Source organism: Emys orbicularis, chromosome 2 (assembly GCF_028017835.1).
Source record: "Emys orbicularis isolate rEmyOrb1 chromosome 2, rEmyOrb1.hap1, whole genome shotgun sequence".
In the NCBI taxonomy this organism is placed as follows: Eukaryota; Metazoa; Chordata; order Testudines; family Emydidae; genus Emys; species Emys orbicularis.
In genome coordinates, this window is record NC_088684.1 from 113063091 (window position 1) to 113085152 (window position 22062).

At 48.4% G+C, this 22062-nt stretch overlaps 1 protein-coding gene across 2 annotated transcripts in view; it reads left to right on the forward strand.

Annotated features, from left to right (window-relative positions):
- Positions 1 to 22062, forward strand: part of GMPR (guanosine monophosphate reductase) — a 59889-nt gene that overhangs the window by 35498 nt on the left and 2329 nt on the right. For both annotated transcript variants that reach the window (XM_065398822.1, XM_065398823.1), the window contains exons 7-8: positions 6235 to 6277; positions 17036 to 17195. In XM_065398822.1, the coding sequence (XP_065254894.1) occupies positions 6235 to 6277; positions 17036 to 17195 (203 nt within the window). The remainder of the gene's footprint in view (positions 1 to 6234; positions 6278 to 17035; positions 17196 to 22062) is intronic.

Consider the following 22062-nt stretch of genomic DNA (forward strand, 5'->3'; position numbering starts at 1 on the left):
GTCTGACCTGCTGCTGAACCTGCTCCCGTGTCTGTACGCTGGTAAAGGTGACTGTCCTCTCCAATTACCAACCCCCTTCCACCCTTCAAACAGACTCTCCTGTAAAAGAACATGATGGAAACAGTAATTAACAGAAACGTATTTTTTATTAGCAACTACACAGTTAGGGGATGAAACGGGGACGGGGGCTTGGGTGAGGCGGGAAGGAAAGGACTTATCAAATTTTGGGGAATAAGAGCCTTCTGGTACTCGAGCAGTCTGCAGGGGTGGAGTGACAGTTTTCACGGCCCCTGCCGCCCCTCCTTCTTGGGACTTTGGGTGAGGGGGGTATGGGACTTTGTGGCGGGGGAGGGCGGTTAGAGATACACTGCAGCGGGGCTCTGTCCTCCTGCCTCCGGTCCTGCAGAACATCCACAAGGCGCCGGAGCGTGTCTGTTTGCTCCCTCATTAGTCCAAGCAGCGTTTGAGTCGCCTGCTGGTCTTCCTGATGCCACCTCTCCTCCCGTTCAATGTGTGATCGATGGATTTGGGGCATGTTCTCCCTCCACTGGGTCTGCTGGGCCGCCTCGGCTCGGGAGCAGCCCATAAGTTCTGAGAACATGTCGTCCCGTGTCCTTTTCTTTCTCCGCCTAATCTGCGCCAGCCTCTGGGAGGGGGATGCCAGGGTAGGTCGGGAGACAGTCGTAGCTGTGGGATGGGAAAAAGGGAGTGAATTCCTCACAAAGATAATTTTTTGTGAACAATGAACATAGTCTTTCTCTGTGAAGAAGACCATGCACAGCACCTATCACATGCGCACTCAGGACAAGGTCGAATTTTCGGCCTTCGCATTCAGTGCCTGGGGTCTTGCACTGGAGATCAGACAAGCGGGGCAGGACAGTGGAATTCGGGTAGCAGGCTGACATGGTAAGCCGTAGACTTTTGGCTGCTTAAAACTTAAATTATAGCAGTGCCCTCCTTTCACGTTCAAAGCAATGCTCCTAGCGTTGGCCAGTTCCTGCTGCCGGCAATCCGGCAAGCATGAACTCTGCCCCTGTCCCACCCCCTCGCGGCTGTCCCCGGGAAAGATCCCTGTATGCTGCCCCTCTCCCGCCTCCACCGCGTGGCTGTAAACCGCCGGTTACAGTTCTGTAAAGGAACAGGCAAGCAGTCCCAACAGTAACATTCCCCTAATTCAAAGCAGGTCACCATGAGCGACATCACTCTGCTGAGGATTTCTGGGACAGAGAAAGACCGCATGCTGCGTGAAAGCCAGCAAAAACCAGGGCCGTATGCCACCATGCTCTGCAAGGCAATGATCCCGGAGTACTTGATGATAGCCTGGCGTGGAAAAGTTTCCTACCACGGAGGACCCAATAAGGCCGCTCTCCCCAGGAACCTCATGCAAAGGCTTTCCAATTACCTCCAGGAGAGCTTCGTGGAGATGTCCCATGAGGATTTTAGCTCTATCCCCAGACATATAGACCTTCTTTTCCAGTAGCTGCACTGGCAAGGACTAAAAAGTAGAGCGCCTAGGGCAAACTAATCATCATAAACCGGACATTGTTTGATTCTTTTGCAGTAGTTGCACTGCCAAGGGCTAAAACGTTAAGCGCCTAGGGCAAACTAATCATGAAAAACCCATTGTTAATATTGTTAATATTCCTGTTCTGTTCAAAATAAATGTTTACATGTTTTAAACACTTACCGACTGATCCTTCCTCTGATTCTGGGTCCTGGTTAACGCCTGGGGACGGTTGGTAGGGGATCTCTGTGAGGGTGATGAAGAGATCCTGGCTGTCGGGGAAATCAGCGTTGTAAGCGCTGTCGACTGCCTCGTCCTCCTCATCTCCTTCCTCATCTTCCCCGTCCGCTAACATCTCCGAGGAAGCGGCCCTCGACAAAATCCCATCCTCAGAGTCCACGGTCAGTGGTGGGGTAGTGGTGGCGGCCGCACCTAAAATGGAATGCAGTGCCTCGTAGAAACGGCATGTCTGGGGCTGGGATCCGGAGCGTCCGTTTGCCTCTTTGGTCTTCTGGTAGCCTTGTCTCAGCTCCTTGATTTTCACGCGGCACTGCGTTGCATCCCGGCTGTATCCTCTCTCTGTCATGGCTTTTGAGATCTTCTCGTAGATCTTTGCGTTCCGTCTTTTCGAGCGCAGCTCCGAAAGCACGGACTCATCGCCCCACACAGCGATCAGATCCAAGACTTCCCGATCAGTCCATGCTGGGGCCCTCTTTCTATTCTGGGATTGCATGGTCACCTCTGCTGGAGAGCTCTGCATCGTTGCCAGTGCTGCTGAGCTCGCCACAATGTCCAAACAGGAAATGAGATTCAAACTGCCCAGACAGGAAAAGGAATTCAAATTTTCCCGGGGCTTTTCCTGTGTGGCTGGTCAGAGCATCCGAGCTCGGACTGCTGTCCAGAGCGTCAACAGAGTGGTGCACTGTGGGATAGCTCCCGGAGCTATTACCGTCGATTTCCATCCACACCTACCCTAATTCGACATGGCCATGTCGAATTTAGCGCTACTCCCCTCGTTGGGGAGGAGTACAGAAATCGAATTTAAGAGACCTCTATGTCGAACTAAATAGCTTTGTTGTGTGGACGGGTGCAGGGTTAATTCAATTTAACGCTGCTACATTCGACATGGCTCTCCGGCCTGGTCTACACTAGGAGGTTAACTGTCTCCTTTCTCACTTTCCCTGCTGCATTAGCACATTGGTCTTATGAAAGTGAAGAAGTAAGCTGCAGCAAGGAGGTTATTCAGCAGGCAAGTTCACTCTTCATGGCTTTGCTTGGGATAAAGTTTCTGTTTCTTTTAGGTCAGAAAACTATTGTCCTGCATAGAAAAGCAGACATACACTTTAATAAGCCAGCAATCTTGAAAATGAAGTGCATTTCTACTATAGACGAAGGCATATATTATATGTGCCCCCACAAAGAGGCAATGCACATTCTCTCATGCTGCCCCATCATGTGGTAGAGACCCGTTAGCCTGCCTGAACCATCACTTGCTACATAAGCAGGATGACTTAGGTATTCTTCACTCAGCTGCTGCCACTCCATTTTGCCCATGCTTAACTGTGCCATATGTATATACTGTTGTATTGTGTATATCATGTGTGTTCTTCACGTAGTATAGCAGATATATATTTTTGCTGGTGCTATAGGCGGGGCTGATTAGGTTGCTCTATTATTAAAGTTGCTTGACACTTCCCATTATAATACCCTGTTTTCAAACTTTGCCAAAGTATAACTGTTTGGAGGGAAATTTTCCATGCTAGGGTCTGCCTCAGGCTGAATTGTTTAGGAAAATTTCAGACAAAATGGTTCAGCCATTTCTGAGAATGAGGCTAGGGAAAAAATATGCTTATTTGCCCTTGTTAAAAAAAATTCTGGCAACTTTTTTGTGTGAAAAATTATAGCGCCCCCAGGTTTTGAACCAGGAACTCAAAATTTAGCAGGGGGTGGCCTTTGTCGCAGGCGTGCCATTTGTTGTCCCCGCGAAAGCTGCAAAAATTTGGCTAAGTTATTATAAGCCTTTGAAAAATCAAATTTTGCACATGCTCAGTAGAGACTTTAGCTGCTAAATTCCCAGAAGATTCCATCAGCATTGAGCCTGTTTCTCTCTGGGGCTTGGGATTTGCCCTGCAATTGTAGCCCTGGGCTACTGTGTGCTATGACAGTCCAGGCACCTGATCTAAGAGCAGGGAGCCTGGCTAACCTTTGCTCTAAATGACACCCCCTCCTCCATACTTCTGGGGCCCAGGCAGGTGAAGGAGGAGCTTTCTGATTGAATGACAGAGGAGACAAGAGCTGAACCTGGCAGAGGGAGCAGATTGGGAAAAGAAGCCTAGGAAGTTGGGAAGAACAGGAATGGAGGCGGGGAGGGGCAGAGTGGGAAACTGAGACTGGAAGTTGGGGTGGAAGGCGAGACTGGGACTGGCTGGGCAAGGAGACTGGGATTGGGAGCCAGGGGGGACTGGGAGCCAATAGGTGGGAGGAAACTGAGATTGGATGAGGAGCTGGAGTGCAGGGTGGGCAAGGAAACTTGGACTGAGAACCAGTGGGACAAGGAAATTGAGGTAAAGGGGGAGGGGAGACAGCTCTGATGAGGAGCCAGGATGTGGGAGAACTGGGACTGACTGAACTGGGTCCAGTGGAAAAAAATAGTATGTGATCATGTAATTAAAGACTGTATCATAGTGCATATGCACAAAATGTGGTACAGGAAACCTTAAATCTGGTATTTCCCAACTTTGGAGTGCTTGACTTTGCAACCTTAGTAATGTTCTTTTAACACAGGTTATGATGTGTAGGGTGACCCGATGTCCCGATTTTATAGGTACAGTCCTGATTTTTGGCTCTCTTTCTTATATAGGCTCCTATTACCCCCCACGCCCTGTCCTGATTTTTCACACTTGATGTCTGGTCACCCTAATTATGTGTGACATTTTGTTTGTTCTATCACAGTGTATCTAGAGCTATTTATTATCACATCTTTCTGCGCCTCAGTTACCCACTCTGTAAAATGCGGATTATGATGTTTACGCACCTTTGTAAATGGCTTTGAGATCTCTCTTGATGAAAAGCACCATTTAGTTCTGAAGTAGTAGTAGTATTTTTCTTTATCTTAGATTGTATGCTCAGATGTTTGGGGCATTAATCTTACTCTGTCTGTTATACACCGTGAAATTTTATTGCACTGTAAGTGAATTATAAAATTAATAAATGATAATTATACACTAAGGCCCCTATTACTTAAGTTTTTAAGTGAGGTTTTAGGTCCCTGTCACCTGTGCAGTTGGGATAGTTGCAAAAATAAGACACAAAGCTACTGAATAGGTATAGCCCATAAACACAACTGCTGTTGCTGCTAAACTAGCCTCATATTCTCAGACAGACAGTAACAATTAGGCAAATGCCGTACCTTGTTCCTCGTAGATGATCTGTCTCCTGGGTTCTGGCAGGCTATGAGAGGGAGTGGAAGCCACTGATGGGGCCCATCAGTGAGGAAACGTTGCTCACAGCCCAGAAGCATTCCCTTGTAGGAGCTGACAGCAAGAGGTTCAGCTATCTTAACCTCTATCACAGTGTCTCTCTTGCTATCAGCAAACAGAGTAAACCCCCCAAACATCAGCAGGATCTATTCCCCCTGGGCAATCAAAGCACCATGATACCAACTTAGGCCACTGGCTCAGTTTCCTTTGGAAAGCCCATAAAACACTTGTGTGCACACCCAAGGCTTATCACGCCCACTGCTGCCAGTGTCTGTTCTAAAATGCAGCAGAGATGGGGGTTTCTGGCTGTGCTCAGCTGCACGGGTCATACACAAGCACAAACTGCTGCAGATGGGGAAAAAGTGAAGCAAAATGAGGTAAAAATACTAGCTTTGGAGCAGCTTGCACAACAAAATCAAAAGCAGGAAAGTTGTTAGGCCTACCTGGAAAGGGTGGATCCTGTAAGGTGCTCCCTCAGGTCACATACTCATCAATCAGCTTGAAGGGCATTTAGCACCTTGCAATAAGTGCTCAGCACTTTACAGGTCATGGCCTACATTAACATACACAGAACTGCCCCAGAATCCTTCATTCCTCCCCTCCTCCACCTACATGGCTCTTCCCCAACCACCATTCCACTCACTGCCACCACCACATTGCACAGAAAATGAAACATTCAAGTCGAAGATGAAAAACCTCAAGCTTCTGCTTTACGAAGCCCATAGCATATGGTGAAGAACATGATGAGAGAATCATATCTTGTACTAGAGCCAGATTACCCAACTCACTTGTGGATTATTGCATCAAAAAGCTATTTCTGCTAGCACATTGCCTTCTGCTGTGACCCCTCAATGTACAGTAAACCAACATTTAAAATGTCTCTGTTGGTTTATAATAGACCTCAGTAGTAGCAATGCGTCTGGGGTTTGCAACAGGGAGTGTATGATTCTGCTTTTACCAGTAAGTATCATTAGCAGAATGTGTAGCAGAGTAAATAAGGTTAAAAAAATAATGGAACTACAATGAATAATCTGGGTTCCTAAAAACCCTGTCCAGTTGTTGTGTCCTAAATGCGCACACAGCTTTGTCATTTCCACTGGCACCTAATCATGCTAATCATTACATTTGAATTTTCCATGCTGGTTCCCAAGGTTTGCTGTGTTATTACAGGTTTGGTATTAGCCTTGAGGGCACCAATGAATGTGAGCTCTCTGCTGTTCACTGACTTCTATTTTGTTTTGCTTGTTGCAGGATGGAGGCTGTAGCTGTCCAGGAGATGTCGCCAAAGCGTTTGGTAAGTACACTATGTCGTGTTCAGCATCAGAGGGCCAAATTAATCTCCGATGACACTCCCATGCAGTCAGTAAAGTTACATCAGTGTGAATTTGGCCTTAAATATCTAATCAACACCAGGCTATCTTCATCCTTGGGGTAACCCCACTAAAGTTAATACACAAACTATGAATTTGGCCCTACATCTAATTTATACAGTCCAAATTATACAGACCAAAAAGATGCACAGATCAATGTCCTATTTAGAAACTAGACCATTGGGGTAACTGAGGCTGGACTTTTATGACCTGCAGAGACAGTAGCTGAAAGATAAGGGTTACCTCCAACTAGGTTTCACCATTACTTCACCGGGACGTTGCCAGATCTGGCAGGCCTGACATTAGGCTTTGTTTTGGTTCATGGCCACACATGCAGTTTGCGCTGACCCTCTGTTCTGCCCAGCTGCTCGCTGTTGAGAACAGGCTGACAAGTGAAGGTACAATGCGTATGCCGTAAAACAACGATTGCAGGCAAACTCGATGTCCGGGGTAAGTTGTTGGGAGTCAGTCACACAGCTGAAGAGTGGGGATTTTATTTTTACTAAGCCTCTGGGGCTGAGCAAGCTTTCAGTATATCCCAGTTAATTATTAAGAGACATAGTTTGTTCTCACTGAGATCAGTGGCTTCGGTGGAGTTACTCCAGCTTTACGCTGGTGTGACTGCGAGCAGAATCTGCCTTACGTGTTTTCCGTTGTTCACAGAAATTACAGTTGGGGCTTGTCAGTCCTAGCAGCAAGGTGGACGCTGGTTCATGTTTGAGCTGGGCAGTCCTGATTTTGATGGGGCTGAGCGCATCCCCACACTGGGCTGGAAGGGCATAAAGACACCCTTAAATACCTTTGGGGGTGTTACAACATGGCAATGCCAGGGTGGAACAGGACAACACAGAGTGTCATTGCTACGTCAGCATGTTGTGATGCCAGTGTCATGGCAGGCACTGTGATACAGCATATATCTCAAAAAAAGTACATTAGAATTGGAAAAGGTACAGAGAAGGCAACAAAAATGATTAAGGGTATGGAACAGCTGCCATATGAGGAGAGATTGTAAAGATTGGGACTGGTTCAGGTTGAAAAAGAGACGACTAAGAGGGGATCGGATAGAGATCTATAAAATCATGACTGGTGTGGAGAAAGTGACTAAGGAAGTGTTATTTCCCCTTCACATAACACAAGAACCAGGGGTTACCTGATGAAATTAATAGGCAGCAGGTTTAAAACAAACGAAAAAGTACTTCTTCACACAACGCACAGTCAACCTATGGAACTTGTTGGTATGGGCCAAAACTATAATGGGGGCTCAAAAAAGATTTAGATAAGTTCCTGGAGGATAGGTCCTTCTTGGCTAATAGCCACTGATGGTCAGGGATGTGACCTCCATGCTCTGGGTATCCCTAAACCTCTAGCTGCCAAGAAGCTGTGAGTGGACAACAGGCGATGGAACCCTTGACGATTGCCTATTTTCTTCATTCCCTTTGAAGCACCTGGATTTGGCCACTGTCAGAAGACAGGATACTGAGCTAGATGGACCATTGGTCTGACCCAGTATGGCCGTTCTTATATTTACCTGGCAGGAAATTTTCAAAGGGTAGAAATTAGAGGCCTAAACCAAAACCTCAGATCTGCACCAACTCAAACTTTGTGCGAGTGCTGGGAGAGTTGAAATCCAGCTCCAGCTCCGAGGATTGCATATAGCTCCTATCTTTAGACTAGCCAGATGATAACGGAGGATTAAAGCAGGATCCTTGTGATCTGGGACCCATAGTCAGGAAGCCTCAGTTCTGAAGTGAGCAGCCAGGCCCAGCACTCCAGCTGATTGCTGCCAGCTGGGTACTATCGACTTGCTGCTTGGAATCCTCGGAACTATCACAGGACCCTCAGATCACATCATGAGTGACATGACCGAGGGATGGGGACCGCTGTTAGAATTGTGTGATTCTGACATGGTTGAATGGTGGCAGCTGTCGCTGGCTTTGGACAGCCCAAAGTTGGGTTGAACCTAGGGCCGCCGTCAGTATGTCTACACAGCCAGCGGGGAGCAAGGCTCCCAGCCTGCCTGGGGCTTAAAATAGCTGTGTAGATAGCATTTGGAAGCTGCAGCTCAGCCTGGAGGTCAGGCTCCGAAGCCTGGGGGAGGGGGATCTGTCTGTCGACCTGGCCTGGGAGACTCACTCCTGTAGGTTGTGTCGATGAATGGATTGGATAGAATTTCCCATGAGGCATTCTATTGTCAGTTGTTCCACAGTCACCCCCGTGCAGTTAGTTCTTTGTTCTGCCAGTCTCTCTTCAGCCTGACCCTGCTCAGTCTCCTGCCGTGGTTGTTGTTAAGGACGTTACAAGCTGAGGACTATGACCTCACTGCATTCCAAGCTGGAGGGGAAGAGACCTGGCCAGTGGAAAAGCTCTTATTTCAATGGGAATCTTTCCAGAAATTAGAACAACAGGAAATTACTTCAAAACGTTTAACTGTTTATCTTTGTAATTCGCTGGGAGTCCGAAGGGTTTCTTTGGGCTGCCCGGAGCAGAAATTTGCTCTCTGAAACCTGTGGCAGTGCAGATGTGGGCGTGGCAACTGGCTAGTCAGGATATGCATTGGGGCATTAGAGCCCTCGAGTGAGACCCCAGATTGCTTCTCGAAGAGGGGGAGGGTTGAGAAACACTTGAGATTACATGATAGGCAACAATCCTGCACTGGCAGCAGGCTGGACAAAATGGCTGAACAACTAGGGCTGTATCGTTCTGAGAGTTGACACAGATTAGGGTGATCTCCTTATAGTTAATAAATTGACGATTGGGAGCCCCCGTATGGCCAGGGGCCCGTGCTAGTAGATTTGAATGCAGGATTGGGGCCTAAAATAGACAAACGTAACAGCCCAGATGCACACCAGACTGGATGACCTGATGATGGAAGTGTTTGAAGGCAGCATGGAGATCACTGGTGTTCAATACATGGTTATTGTTGAAAGACATTGTGAAAGGAGCAGTTGGAATGGGCATCTGAAAGAACAGCCAGGCTGGTTGTTTGGTGCATAGTGCCAGGGAAGAAGCTCCAAGCGTAAAGGGGGGCATGGAAGGAAGCAAAAAAGGTGAGTGTGACCGGAGGAGGCAAAGGGGCATTGAGGAGGCAGCCAGCAAGGCAATAGGAAGAAATTAAATGAATGGAGGTGCAGCGCTGTGCAGAGCCTTCAGGGTAAGGACAAGCAGACTAAAAGGCAAAAGATGAGGGTCTGCCAGCATTGGTGGCAGGTATTGTAGGCCGGGGAGGCTGAGCCTCCCCTAACCCAGGCCGTGGCCCCGCCCATGCTCTGCCCTGAGGCCCCGCCCTCGTTCCCTCTCTTCCCTGAAGCTGGCGGGGGCTCAGTGCCAGCCGGCCACCTGGAGCTTGGGGTCTGAAGGTCGCACTGGCAGTCTGGTGCAGTTCAGGCCAGCTGGCAGCCCAGTGATCAGGCTGGGCACTGGCCCGAAGTGGCTGGGGCAGGCGGGCTGGGGCTCCTCTGGCCTTGGGGGGGCCCCTCAGGGCTCCAGGCGTGGGGGGGGGGATCAGGGCCCTGGTGGTTGGGGGTGGAGCCTCGGGTGGAAGGAGCGGGGCCTCGGGTGGAAGGGGCAGGGCGGGGCGGGGGCTTAGCCTCCCTGAAGGGCGGGGTCATACGCCACCCATGTCTGCCAGTGAATGGTTTCTGAGAGTGCAGCAATGTGATTGGAAAATGCCTCTTGAAGCAGCCGTTCAGTTAGACTGGGGGGAAGCAAGGTGAGGGAGTACGGATTACAACGGGATGTGGGAAATGACCAGCAGGGCACAGCTGGGGTTTTCATGCTAAGGGTGCAGAAGAAGAGCTGGAGTGTCTCGATGGTTCGGGAGAACTGACAGAATCCAGTCATAGTCTGGACGTGAACACAGAATGAGAGGGAGAAGTCAAAGATGACGCTGAGGTATTGGACCAGGGTGCCTGAGTCAAGAGTGAAAAGTTCAGGGTGGTGAAAAAGAAAGGGAAAGGATTTGAGGTGGAGGAGAAGGTTGAGAACAAGGAATTCAGTCTGTTTTATCACCTGTTTTCATCACTGCACCAGCTGAGTGCCTCACAAACATGAGTGGCTTCCATAAACCTTCTTGTGAGGTAGGGAAGTATCATTCCCTTTGACAGAGGGGGAAACTGAGTCACGGAGCAATTAAGTGACTGGGCCATGATCACACAGGAAGCCTGTGGCACAACTAGGAACATAACGCAGGGCTCCTGAATCCCAGTCCAGTGTCCTAGACACAACACAGCCTTCCTGCCGAGGGGTAGTGATGGGATGAAATATGAGAGTAGAGACTAAATGGAGAGGGAAGAGTTGGGATGGAGATGCTGTTTTGAGCGTCATTAGTATAGAGGGGGTAAGTGAAACTATGAGAGCAGAAAACATCTGCTCTGCATAGAGGATTTAGCAGACAGACTGTACAGTGGTTTCTTTGCAGTCTGGGTCCTTATGAAAAGTACTTACTGTGTTGTTGCACTTTCCCTTTCCTGACAAATGGGCTTTTGAACAGAAACATTGTGCACGGAAAACAAAGACTCCAGCTGTGTGTGATCGTGAGAGAGCAAAAAGCCAGGTTTGTAATCTGTCACCAGCACCTCTGGTCACTACAGAGCGTGAGCAAGCCGAACAAACATAGCCCTCACCTCCACGCAAAAGGGGTAGAGTGTTCTGAAAAGCCTTGGTCCTCAATAGCAACACAAAAGCCAAGCAGAAAGTACTGAAGCAAAAGCACTTTGGGAAAAACAAATGTTAAAAGGACTTCTGGGGTTGGAGCTGCAGGGTGGTAAGAATGTGTATTTCAACTAGTTTAGTTAAATGTTCTGGAGGGTATGAGGCCAAGTTCTGGGCTGGGTTTGCAGAAACACTGCCCATCCCTGACAGGAACCATGGCAAACTATGCAAAAGTGGATCAAGTTGGTAAATTTTTATTCCAGTAATTTAAACGGATTCTCAATGATTCAAGTGTTTTTGTTTGTTTGTTTTGTTTTGTTTTGTTTTTTAAATTAGAGCTGTGAGGGAACCAGAATTGCTGTTTTCTGGGAAATACTCAGGGCCATACCAAATTCATGGTCCATTTTGGTCAATTTCATGGCCAGAGGGTTTTTAAATTAGTCAATTTCACATTTGCAGATGTGTACATCTGAAATTTCAGGGTGTTGTAACCGTGGGGGTCCTGACTCAAAAGGGGGGGTGCAGGGAGTTGCAGACGGAGGAGGTTCACAGAGGTCAGGGCCGGCCCACAACATTTTGGCACTTGAGGCAGGGAGCTCAAATGGCACCCCCATGTCCCCTCACTTGGGCCAAAACTTTGAAAGGTCTCAATTCTGCCTTCTTCCTGTTCTACTCCTCTCATAGTACTGCTCTGCTACCTACCCCAATAAAGGAGAACTAACAACTTAAAATGCCTTGTTCAGAAATTTTAAGTAACACTTAACTTTCAAACACCTGAACAGCAAATGTAACTTTTCTTGTCTGCATAGTAAACACTGGCATTTTTATCTGTTTGAATAATCAAAGTGGTGTGGTGCTTTCCGTGCCTTCTTGGTTGCAAAGATTTGAACTGCTTCCTGCTGAAGGTCCACCGTCTGGGCCAGCTCATGTTCTAGTGAGATGGTTGCAAGGCCGACCAGCCTCTCCTGTGTCATTGTGGAGTGTAGATGTGTTTTTATTAACTTCAGCTTGGAGAAGCTGCGTTCTCCACTGGCAACTGTTACAGGAAGTGTTAGAAGTGTGCACAGAGCAGGGCCGGATTAACTTTTTGTAGGCCCAGCTCCAAACATATTTGTGAGCCCCCCGGGGAATGATTGTAAAAGGGGCCGGGGGCAAAAGCACAGTGGAGCGGGAGCTAGGGTTGGTCCCTGGAGCAAGGGAGGGGCCAGGGGTAAACTGCAAGTGCAGCAGGGCTGGGGAGGGGGTAAACAGGATACTCCCCCCGCCCCTGTCTACATAGAGCGGGTACCTACCTTCTCCCTGGTTCTAGCCCATTCTCTTCATCTCTCTCTGCACTGAGCTGCCCCTCCTCCAGTGTGACAAAGTGGGAATGTTCTTAATGTTTTCTCTGAATAATGTGTGGGTACCTCAGTTTCCCCTATGCATTTCTTAAGAATCTAGGTGGTGGGATAAGGCTATGTGATTGTTGCAGAGCCCTAGAGGGCAAGTGTGATGCTGTCTGCACAGAGAATGGCTGACACACTATCTCCTGGCAGGGGTCAGGGCAGGAGGCTGTGTGTGTGTGTGAGGAGGTGCAGGAGTCAGGGCAGGGGGCTGGGAGTGTGTGAGGGGGTGTAGGGGTCAGGGTGGGCAGGGGGTTGGGGGTGTGGGCTGGGGTCGTGGGGGTGCTCACGGCAGGGGGCTGGAGGGGGTATGCCCCGATTCCAGCTCCTTCCCCAAGGTCCTGCCCCCGCCTCTTCTCCGCCTCCTCCCCGGAGCAGCGAGCGTGCTGTGACTCCACTCCTCCTCCTCCCTCCTGCCAGCAAGCAGCTGATCCAGCTGTTCGGCGGCGGGGGGGAACATAGCACGCTGGGGAAAGAGGCGGGGGAGGAGCTTGCCTGCCGGCAGAGCCTGCCCTGCTGCAGCAGTAGCCGGCAGCACTAAGTTTCTGCCCCCATGGGGGGGGGGAGGAAAGAGCGGGCCGGGCCGGGGCCCCTTTGGACCGTGGGAATGGTAGCAGTGGCACCATGGTAAATCAGGTACTGAGAGCAACAAAAGTATTTGGAAAGAGGGTGGTCATCTTATTTGTGCACATATATTCCAGAACAGCCTTTGGAGTTGATCCTGCTGAAATGTATCTTGAAAGGGCTTTCAGTTCATCATCTAAATCACTCGCATCAATATCGTGCATGTCATCGTGTCTCAACACTATCTCTAGTGCCCTGCATTGCTGGTGTAGGTCTTCCTAGGTTTTGGGTAGCAAGCAATCTCACAATGGCAATGAGCCTTTTCAGAACATTTTGCCAATAAAGAGAGACTGATGCAATCTTCGCTTGATGCTGATCATCTATGGCGGCCTTTAACCTTAGTCTCATCTCAAGCTCTTTCCACCTCTGGAATGCTCTCTGGTGATTTGCTGCCTTCTCATGACATGCCAGATTTCTAGCCAGATTTTTCCAGTCCTTTGTTCCCGTAGAACCCAATGTGGCTGGAACATTAGACTGGAAGAGTTTGCAAGAAAAGCAGTATGCAGCATTCTGGGTTTTTGAGTACATAAGCCATGGCCTCTCCACTTTGTCACCAATGGGGATTTCACGCCAGTAATGTGTTGGATGGAAACTTCTATTTTCATTGTCTTTGGGGAAGTTTTTCACTTGCTGTGGCCCATGCAGTACAAGGAAGTCCCTCAGGCTACTGCTCAAGTGGGTCCACAGACCTGGATTATCTAGACGTAAGGAACTAAACTTAGCAGCAGCTTTTTTTCGCACTTCCACCACACTCTTCTCTGATCTACACTTTTCTTTAGGAATGTGCATGGTTACATCCATTTGAGATGGAGATATGGATGCTGCAGTAGCTGCCAGGTCACCTGCACTCTAACTGGAAGATCAGGCATCTCCTCACCACTCACATCGTCACTGAGGCCGGAAGGCTCACCATGAACATTTGTGTCTATGTATCTCAGGAGAGCTCCTTCCAGCTTAGATAGAAAAGCTTCATTTGCTTTCTTTCTTTTTCTGAATGCTGCCCCGGAGGGGCGTTTTCTTCTTTCACTCATGACTGCTGTTCTGTGCCAGCTATAGTGGCTCTCCACACTCAATTGAAGGGGACAAATAAGCAGGCTGGTAGCAGGGCCTGAGTGAGAGAAGATATCAGCGTCTTAAGGGCCTAACTGGCTCCTACTACTTCAGTTGACTGCCTGTTCTCAAGTGGGTTCAGGGAAGCAGCAGGAAACAGGAAGCTCCCTGAGAAGCTGGTGTTAATCAGTCCAGGCTCCTGGGGGTGCTAGAGAGGTACACAAGAGGCTCCTCCTCCTCTCTCTCCCTGCAGCTCCTGCTGCTTTCTGTTATTCCCTCTCACCTTTTCTCCTGCCTGCCTGTTATGTCTCTTGTCCCCTCCTTCCTCCAGCACAGCACTCCACCATCTCTGTGCATCTAGAGCAGAGAGAATACATATGCACCAGCAGCAGACACAATTTTCTACACTCTGGGTTCTAGGGGCTCCCCCTCCCGCCCCCACAGTCTGGCACCTGAGGCGGCCGCCTCAGTTCGCCTCATGGTAAGGCCAGCCCTGACGGAGGTGGAGCTGGGCTCTGAAGGCAGCAGCCGCAGAGCTTCCTGCAGCCGGGGGAGGTTCATGGAGGTGAGTCTGATCTCCCCCCAAAAGTGGCTGTGCAGAGGAAGAGGAAGTCCTGTCCCTCCCTGGCCTGGGCAGGACTAGCAGCTGAAGTATGGTAGGAGCCCCCCAGCTGGGGCACCCCCAGCCCTGCCCTTCCACCTCCCCTCCAGTAGCTAGATTTCACAGGGGAGGTCTGATTTCATGGCCTGTGACATGTTTGTCACGGCCATGAATTTTGGAGGGCCCTAGAAATGCTGCAGTTTTGAAATTTGGTTTTGTTGTGAGAGGTCCATGGCCCCAGAAAGTTTGATGGGGTGGATTGATGGGGTGGGGAAGCCATCACCAGAGAGAGGGTGAGGACTGGGGACTAGGTGGCAGCATTGGCAGGGCAGAGACCAAGGAGCACCAAAAGCACTTTGGCAAGTTTGTCTTTGCTTTGTTTTGGGGTCCCTTTGGATGGACTGAATCCAGGCCTCCACGTAATTTTAGTCCAACTGTGGCAATAAAAAGTAGAATTCTCACAGTGCCATTGCTGCAAAGACGGTGTACGGTTATGCCGAGTAAAGAGAAGCTCCACACAAGTGATCTAGAATGACTGAGATGAAGATGGGCACTAATCCTGGTTTTGGTAGGTTAGGAAAAGTATCAGATTAGTTTCTAACTGGGCCTCTAAATCTCACAGACATCTGAAACAACAAAACTCAGGGACAGCCTGTCAGCAAGCTGAAGTGACAGGAGACCCTGAATGGGTGCCTGACTATAAATATTACATATGCTACAGAGATTTGGCACAAATGTAATTTTTTAAAATACCTTTTAACATGAACAAACTGTTCTCATCGAATAAACAATGGGGCAGATGGAGCAAGGGTTATATACCAAGGCAGCTGGGTTCTGTGTTACTGTTCATAGAGCTGCCCTGTAGCTGGACTAAACTTTGCTAGGGCTATTCGAAATGAACCCAGACTCCATAATTTGGATGTGGTTCCAGATCAAAATATTCCCAAATTCAAGTTTGTCTCTACGGTTTTGGTTCATCCTATGATACAGATAGAGGAGCGGTGAAGATCAGATAAGGATCCAAATTTTCCCAAGTTTTTTTTTTGGGGGGGGGGGGGCAATATTTTGGTTTAGCTCAACAGAGATGGGAGCCAGTCATAAAGGTTGTATCTGGATTTAAACTTTCCCAAAGTTTGGAATTGTTTAGATGTGGCATTTTCATTCTGGCTCATCTCTGTGAGATCAGGTTCTGCATCAATGCCAGTTATTTGTGGGCAATGTAAAGGAGCTGGGAAGCAGAGGACAGTGCTGTCTATACCTGTAACTCCGTTCCACACAGACAGACAAAACAGTCAGCTTGGACCACAGAGTGTTTTGTTTCAGGGATGGATCACAACAGGTTCTGAAAACAGCAAGATCTGAACCCTTTTACCTGGTTCAAAAACATTTGCTTCAGTTTTAAAAATGAGTTTTCATTTTCTTGGAATTCTGCACGTCCTGGTTCCAACCAAGACTGGAAGCCCTAGGGGAGGCTGTTCATGGTATAACTTCAGCACAGATGGGAAAACTGGCCAATCTCTTGAGAGAACCTATTGAGATTCCCAAAGCCTCATCCTACTCCTGTTGACTACAGTGGAACAGGCCTCATGATCTGCAAACCCAAGGGAGACGTGGGAGTTGGATAAGCCTCCAGATAATAGGGTGTTTATTATTATATTTTGTATAACCCTAGCGCTGAGGAGGCCCAGTGATGGACTAGAACCCCAGTGTGCTAGGTGCTTTACAAACACAGGACAAAGAAAATGTCCGTGCCCCAAAGAGTTTACAATGTCAGTAATCTGAACCAAACACAAACTCACCCCACACCCATTGCGGTTTACCCCGCACTGCACTGAATGACTACATGGCTGGGGGAGTGCGGGGCGGAAAAATTTCAGAGCCATCACATCTTTCACTTCAGAAATCAGCCTACAAAGTAAATAAAGGTGAACGTTCCTCTTCTGTGTCCTCCCAAATGTGTATTTCCACTCACGTGTATGACCTGATGGGAGAGGATTTAGGGAGCCGTGCAGCTGACTGACATCTTGTCCATGTGTTTGGATTGTAGTGCGAGTTAAAAGCACTAAACTGAATTTGAAAGTGAGAACACGGAAGTGAAAAAGAGCACTTTCTGTGGTGTACAGTATCACAGTATTTCAGCATGCTCCTTGTTTGAAATATCAAGGGAATACAACACTGGCGTGTATAGGTCCCGCTGGTAAAGAATGTCTTTTAACTCAGTTGTGTCTGTTACAGTTAAGGTGGTTTCCCTGCTCTGAAGCATTCAGGGCTGGCTATCATTTTTGGCTGCATGGCTGTTTTTGCATTGTCTTTCATCCTGCTCTCTCTCTCTCTTCTCCCCCCCCCCGCCCCCCCCCATTCTCTGCTGATCACAGGAGCTGGTGCTGATTTTGTTATGCTTGGAGGAATGTTTGCAGGCCACGATCAATGTGCTGGAGAGGTTCTAGAAAAAAATGGCAAGAAGGTGAAACTGTTCTATGGGATGAGCTCTGATACGGCCATGAAGAAGCATGTAGGAGGAGTTGCTGAATACAGGTACAAGTTATACTCAGATTTCGCTATGGGCTGGAACCACCACCAAACCTACTTCTGGATCTGAATTTTGCAACTGGCTCCTGTTACAACCTGGGCTTGTTCCCTCTTCTGGATGAGCACCAGGCTGTTGTAAACAGACCCAACTCCTGGGGCCATATGCTTTCAAGATCCCTGGGTCCGGGTAGTGACTGGGCACTGTTCCTAACGCTGGGTGTCTCAGGCACACAAACAGAGGTACAGACTACCTGTTTGACACCCTTCTTGGGCAGTGGAACCTGGCAGTCCAGCTGTTTGAGCCCCTCCTGGAACCAGTGCCTGAGCCCCACATTGCTTACTCAAGTCCCCCCAGAATGCACCTGGCTGTGGGAGCTCTGGTGTCTTCAGGGACAATGTGACAGGAAGGTAAGGAAGGCACTCTTAACAAAGGAATTTTTTAATCACAGACACTTTACTCTTGAAAGCACTAGAGAGTTACAGATCTATGGAAAACAACAACAACATTCTCACCCTGATATCAGCCCTGCTGTGAATCCTGGGTTTGATGAGCATCCTTAGAGAATCACCCATCTTTTATCTTAGTCCCCCTTTTGTTCTTGTGCACTTAACTGGGGGAGTTGTGGGTTCCAGGCCCCTTCTTCCCCCAGTTGGCTTCTGTGTAGAGAGTTATTCATAGTCAATGGCCATACCAGTAGAAAACCCATTATTCCAGTAGGGGATAATCATTCAGTGTTGATGGTGCTGTCATACCTCCGCATACATAGTCTTTCCATGAGGGGTCCAGCCAGCCCCTACCATAAAATGGATACTCTAATCCACAAAGGAATTCACAATACACCACGAAGGTCACACTCCAGAAGGAAGGTTATAATGAACAAAATGGGGTGACCAAACAAAATGGAGTTCACAGACATATCCCCACTCTGGCACAGCCCTTAATTTTGCAGCAGGCCAAGCCACAACCCAGGATGCAAACGCCTCCCAAACTTTGGTCCAAGCCTAAATTTAGCAGCTTGGATCCGTCTTCAGAACTTCTGCATATTATTATTATTATTATCAACTGTTTTTAAAGATGTAGAAAGTGCCATATAGACATACATAGTACTTACAGAAGGCAGGTAAGATACAATCTTCGCCCTAAGGCATTTAAGTCTAGCGGCATTGGCCTAAATTTCCCGAGCTATTCAGTATCATATATTGGGTTGCAACAAAATGCCTGTAATAATGGAGAGCAAAAAAGTTAGTGGCAGGCAAAGTGCAGCCATCGGGGAAGAGCTGAACACAGACATGGTCATGGCACTTCTGCCTTCTGATCTGGCTGAAATCAGACCCATCGAGGAGACAGAGCTGCCCCACTCACTGGTCCAATAATCTGGGCCAAATACTGAACACAGCTGCATCTACTCCACTTCCTAAGGAAACCTTTTGGGGAGAAGTAAAAAGACATCTTTAGGACAAAGGAATAGAGAGGGGAGGGTGGGGGGAAGAGAGCTAAGAGAAAGCATGCAGTGCGATTTAGTCCCCACTAAAGGGTTAATCCTGCAAAAATAAAAATATACAAGTGGCATAGCCAGCGGGTAATATTTGGATCAAGGCAGGCTCTTCCCCCCCTCCCCTACCCCCCTCCCATTTAGCAGTATGGGAAGGGCAGGGTGGCTGCAACCTCCCAGTTGAGAAACCACAGGCTAGATTAAGCCTTTGCTCAGTGCCTTGGATAGGGGGCAGCACACAGCTGTGCTTCCCCAGAAGGAGCCCTGGAGAAGAATTGTGGTTCTGCTCCTGGGCAGGGATGGAGTTTTTGGACGTTGCTGAGTGTAATATAGTCTCCCCTACTTGCGATCAGCCACTCCACCTCCCCAACCTGTTGGGTGGGGGAACCAGGCAGTCCCTACTTGTCCCCCCTGACCCAAGGTCTAGGGTGCCCTAACACTGCCAAATAGCAGTGGGGAGTCTTTCTTTGCAGCTAAAATGCTGCACAAGAGACTGGCCCTGTTTAGGACAAGCTGAAATGTTGCACAAGGCAGTCTGCATGCCTGCATGAGTTGTAATTCACTCGATCACATCTCATGCCAGTCCCAAGAGGCTGTTAATTTTTCCCCCCATGCCACCGCTTGGCATCAAAGCATCTGGAACTAACAGTCCGAGTGGATGGCACTAGCAATTATCTTATAATTTAAAAATGGCAGCTGCCAGTTACACACAGGCACTGGCAGCCTTTCATCTGAGCTGCAATTACAAACTCTACTTTTGCCCTCTTTTTTATGTCGGTGACTGGAGCGTGTATACAGCAGGGCAGGTCTAAACCATTACATTGTTCAGCACAGTGTGTCATTAATGACCATTTCACAATGGAACAGACCACCCAAACAAGCCCAAGCAAATCTGTGGAGGCTCAATTCAGTTAGTGACAGGCCACCACTGATGTTGGTGAAGGTTGTTGGTAAAGTTTGAAAATCCTTGTTGTAATGCAAGCCAACATGCTGGTGCTGGGGTGGCAACTGAAAGGCCAAATTCCACCCCCTGCTTACAACAGAGAGAGAGCGAGAAAGAGAGAGTGTGTGTGTGTGTGTGTGTGTGTGTGTGTGTGTGTGTAACTGGGGGCAAGATTCATCGCTAAGGTTCTGACAGTGGAGTAAATTGATAACACCATTGAAGTCCAGTGTCCCATAGGGATAAAGAGTGCAGAAGGAAATTTAGCTACTTAAACATAAAGGTTAGTTGCTTTCAGCCCCTGCCAGAAATTCTGCACAAGCTGCCATCCTGTTAGATGCACACTCCCCTCTTTTCCACTCCCTAATTTATGAAGGCTTAGAGTCCTCAGGGAATGTGTTACACAAGCTTCTCCGACTCTCCCAGGCAACTGAGGACGAGGGAGAGGGCTCAGCCTCTGAAAGTTTCAATAGCCAATAAGAGGCTGCTACTCCTGTGTCGTAAGTAGTAGGTTACATAATTGTGTACGGGGGATTCCTGCTAGCAGCAAACCTTGGAATCCAGCCAAGCAGCCTAATACTCTGCTGCATTGGCACTGGCTGTTAGATTTTGCCTTCAGTTCCATAGGTGTAAAGCTAAACTAACTCCACTGAGGTACCACAAATTCTAGCCCAAAGCCAAATCTGGCCCAAAGTGCCATCTCTAAAAAGTGTCCAGTCTAACCTCAGCATTTATAATGTTGGGTGCCTAAAGCCAAGGGCTTGCTTAGGGTTTTCAAAGCCGCCAGAGGGAACTGCTACCCCAAACCTATTGAAATTCAGTGGGCGTTGAGTGCCTTGCACTCCTTTGAAAATCCCAGCTATCAGTCTGTGTTGAGGCACCAACAGAAGTGATTTGATTTTCAGAAGTGCTGAGTCCCGCAACTTCCATTCAAGCTGCTGTGGATCTGGGAGCCCTCATCCACTGTGAAAATCAGGCCACTGGATTTATGCTCTCAAAATTGAAAATTTTGCCTTGAGAACCCTGTCACAGTTCAGGGCAACTGCACCTGTATTTCCCCTAGTGGTACACCAAGGGCACCACTTCTAGGCTCATGGTTCCTCAGCCATCACCTCTCTAGGATGGAGACCGGCATCTCACTCACTCCTGATGGGGCTATTTCTTCCTTGGACCAGAGGTCCTGCCATTTGCTGGAGCAGAAAGAAGGCCCTGAGTCAGGTTAAACTCAAGGATTTTTGGTTAAATAGCTTTTCTTTCTCAGTCGGTCCCTGGAGAATCTAGTTTGATCAAGTATATGCAAACTTTCCTCCAGGTAGTGGTAGCTCTCTGGAGGTGTTACAACCTGAGCGTATTTGAAATCATGATCTTTGACCTACCCTGTTGTAAAAAAACACCCAACCCTAAACCCTAACAGATAGTAAAATATTGTCCAAAATACACATTGTTGCACTCTCCTAACATGCTATATAACCAACTGCTGCTTGATCATTTTCTGAACACGTTAACTATGAAGTGGCTTTAGGATTTTGGACACAAATGAAGCTTTCCAACCACTTTAAAGCACAAGATCCTTTTCCCAGCAATCACAGGATAATGCACATTTTAAGCCCCTCTGCCTTGCCCCAAAGAAGATGTTTGCCTCGTGTTGCCCAATCATCTTATTCAAAGGAACACAAAGAGCAGATGACATCTGGGGACATTCCATTACAGCAGGGACTGCAAAGGGTGGGATAGTGAGGCAGGAAGGATGGGTGTGAAAATCACAAGACCAAATTCTTCCCTGACCTAAGCCCACAGACTTCAACTTCTTTCTTTTTGCCTCCTGAGGAATAAAGAAAATCTGCTTTGAAAGACAGTGCAGGACGTTTGCCTATGTGCCAGTCATTTACACTATATAAAGTCTTTCTGCAGTCTGCCCGGTTGGAATAGCTCTAATTTTGCTTTCATCGGAGTAAGCCCCCTGCAGTGCAAATGAGGAGTGCAGAATTGGGTTGGTACATTGTAAACTCTCCTGGCAGAGAAGCCTAATCTTTATCTGTTCTGTAATGCACCATGCACACTTCCCGTGCATGGGACAGAGCCTCAGCTGAAGTCAATGGGGGTAGCTCTGTTCAGTGCTTAATTTGTAATGAAAGAGGTGCTGGGGCTCAGGCAATGAGGTGCCGGGGCTCAAGCAATTTTTCTGCTTTCATAACTGAAGCTGCAAGCCTGGAGGTGCCGGGGCTATGACCTGCCAAGCCTAGAGGTGCCGGGGCTATGACCTGCCAAGCCCAGAGGTGCCGGGGCTATGAACTGCCAAGCCTAGAGGTGCCGGGGCTCAACCCTGGCATAGCACGGGCCCTGGTACATCACTGAAGCTATGGCAGTTTATACCAGTGGAGGATTAGCCCCAATATTTTTAAACATTGCCTTGGCCTGTCTGTCTTCTGGGGTAAGGCTC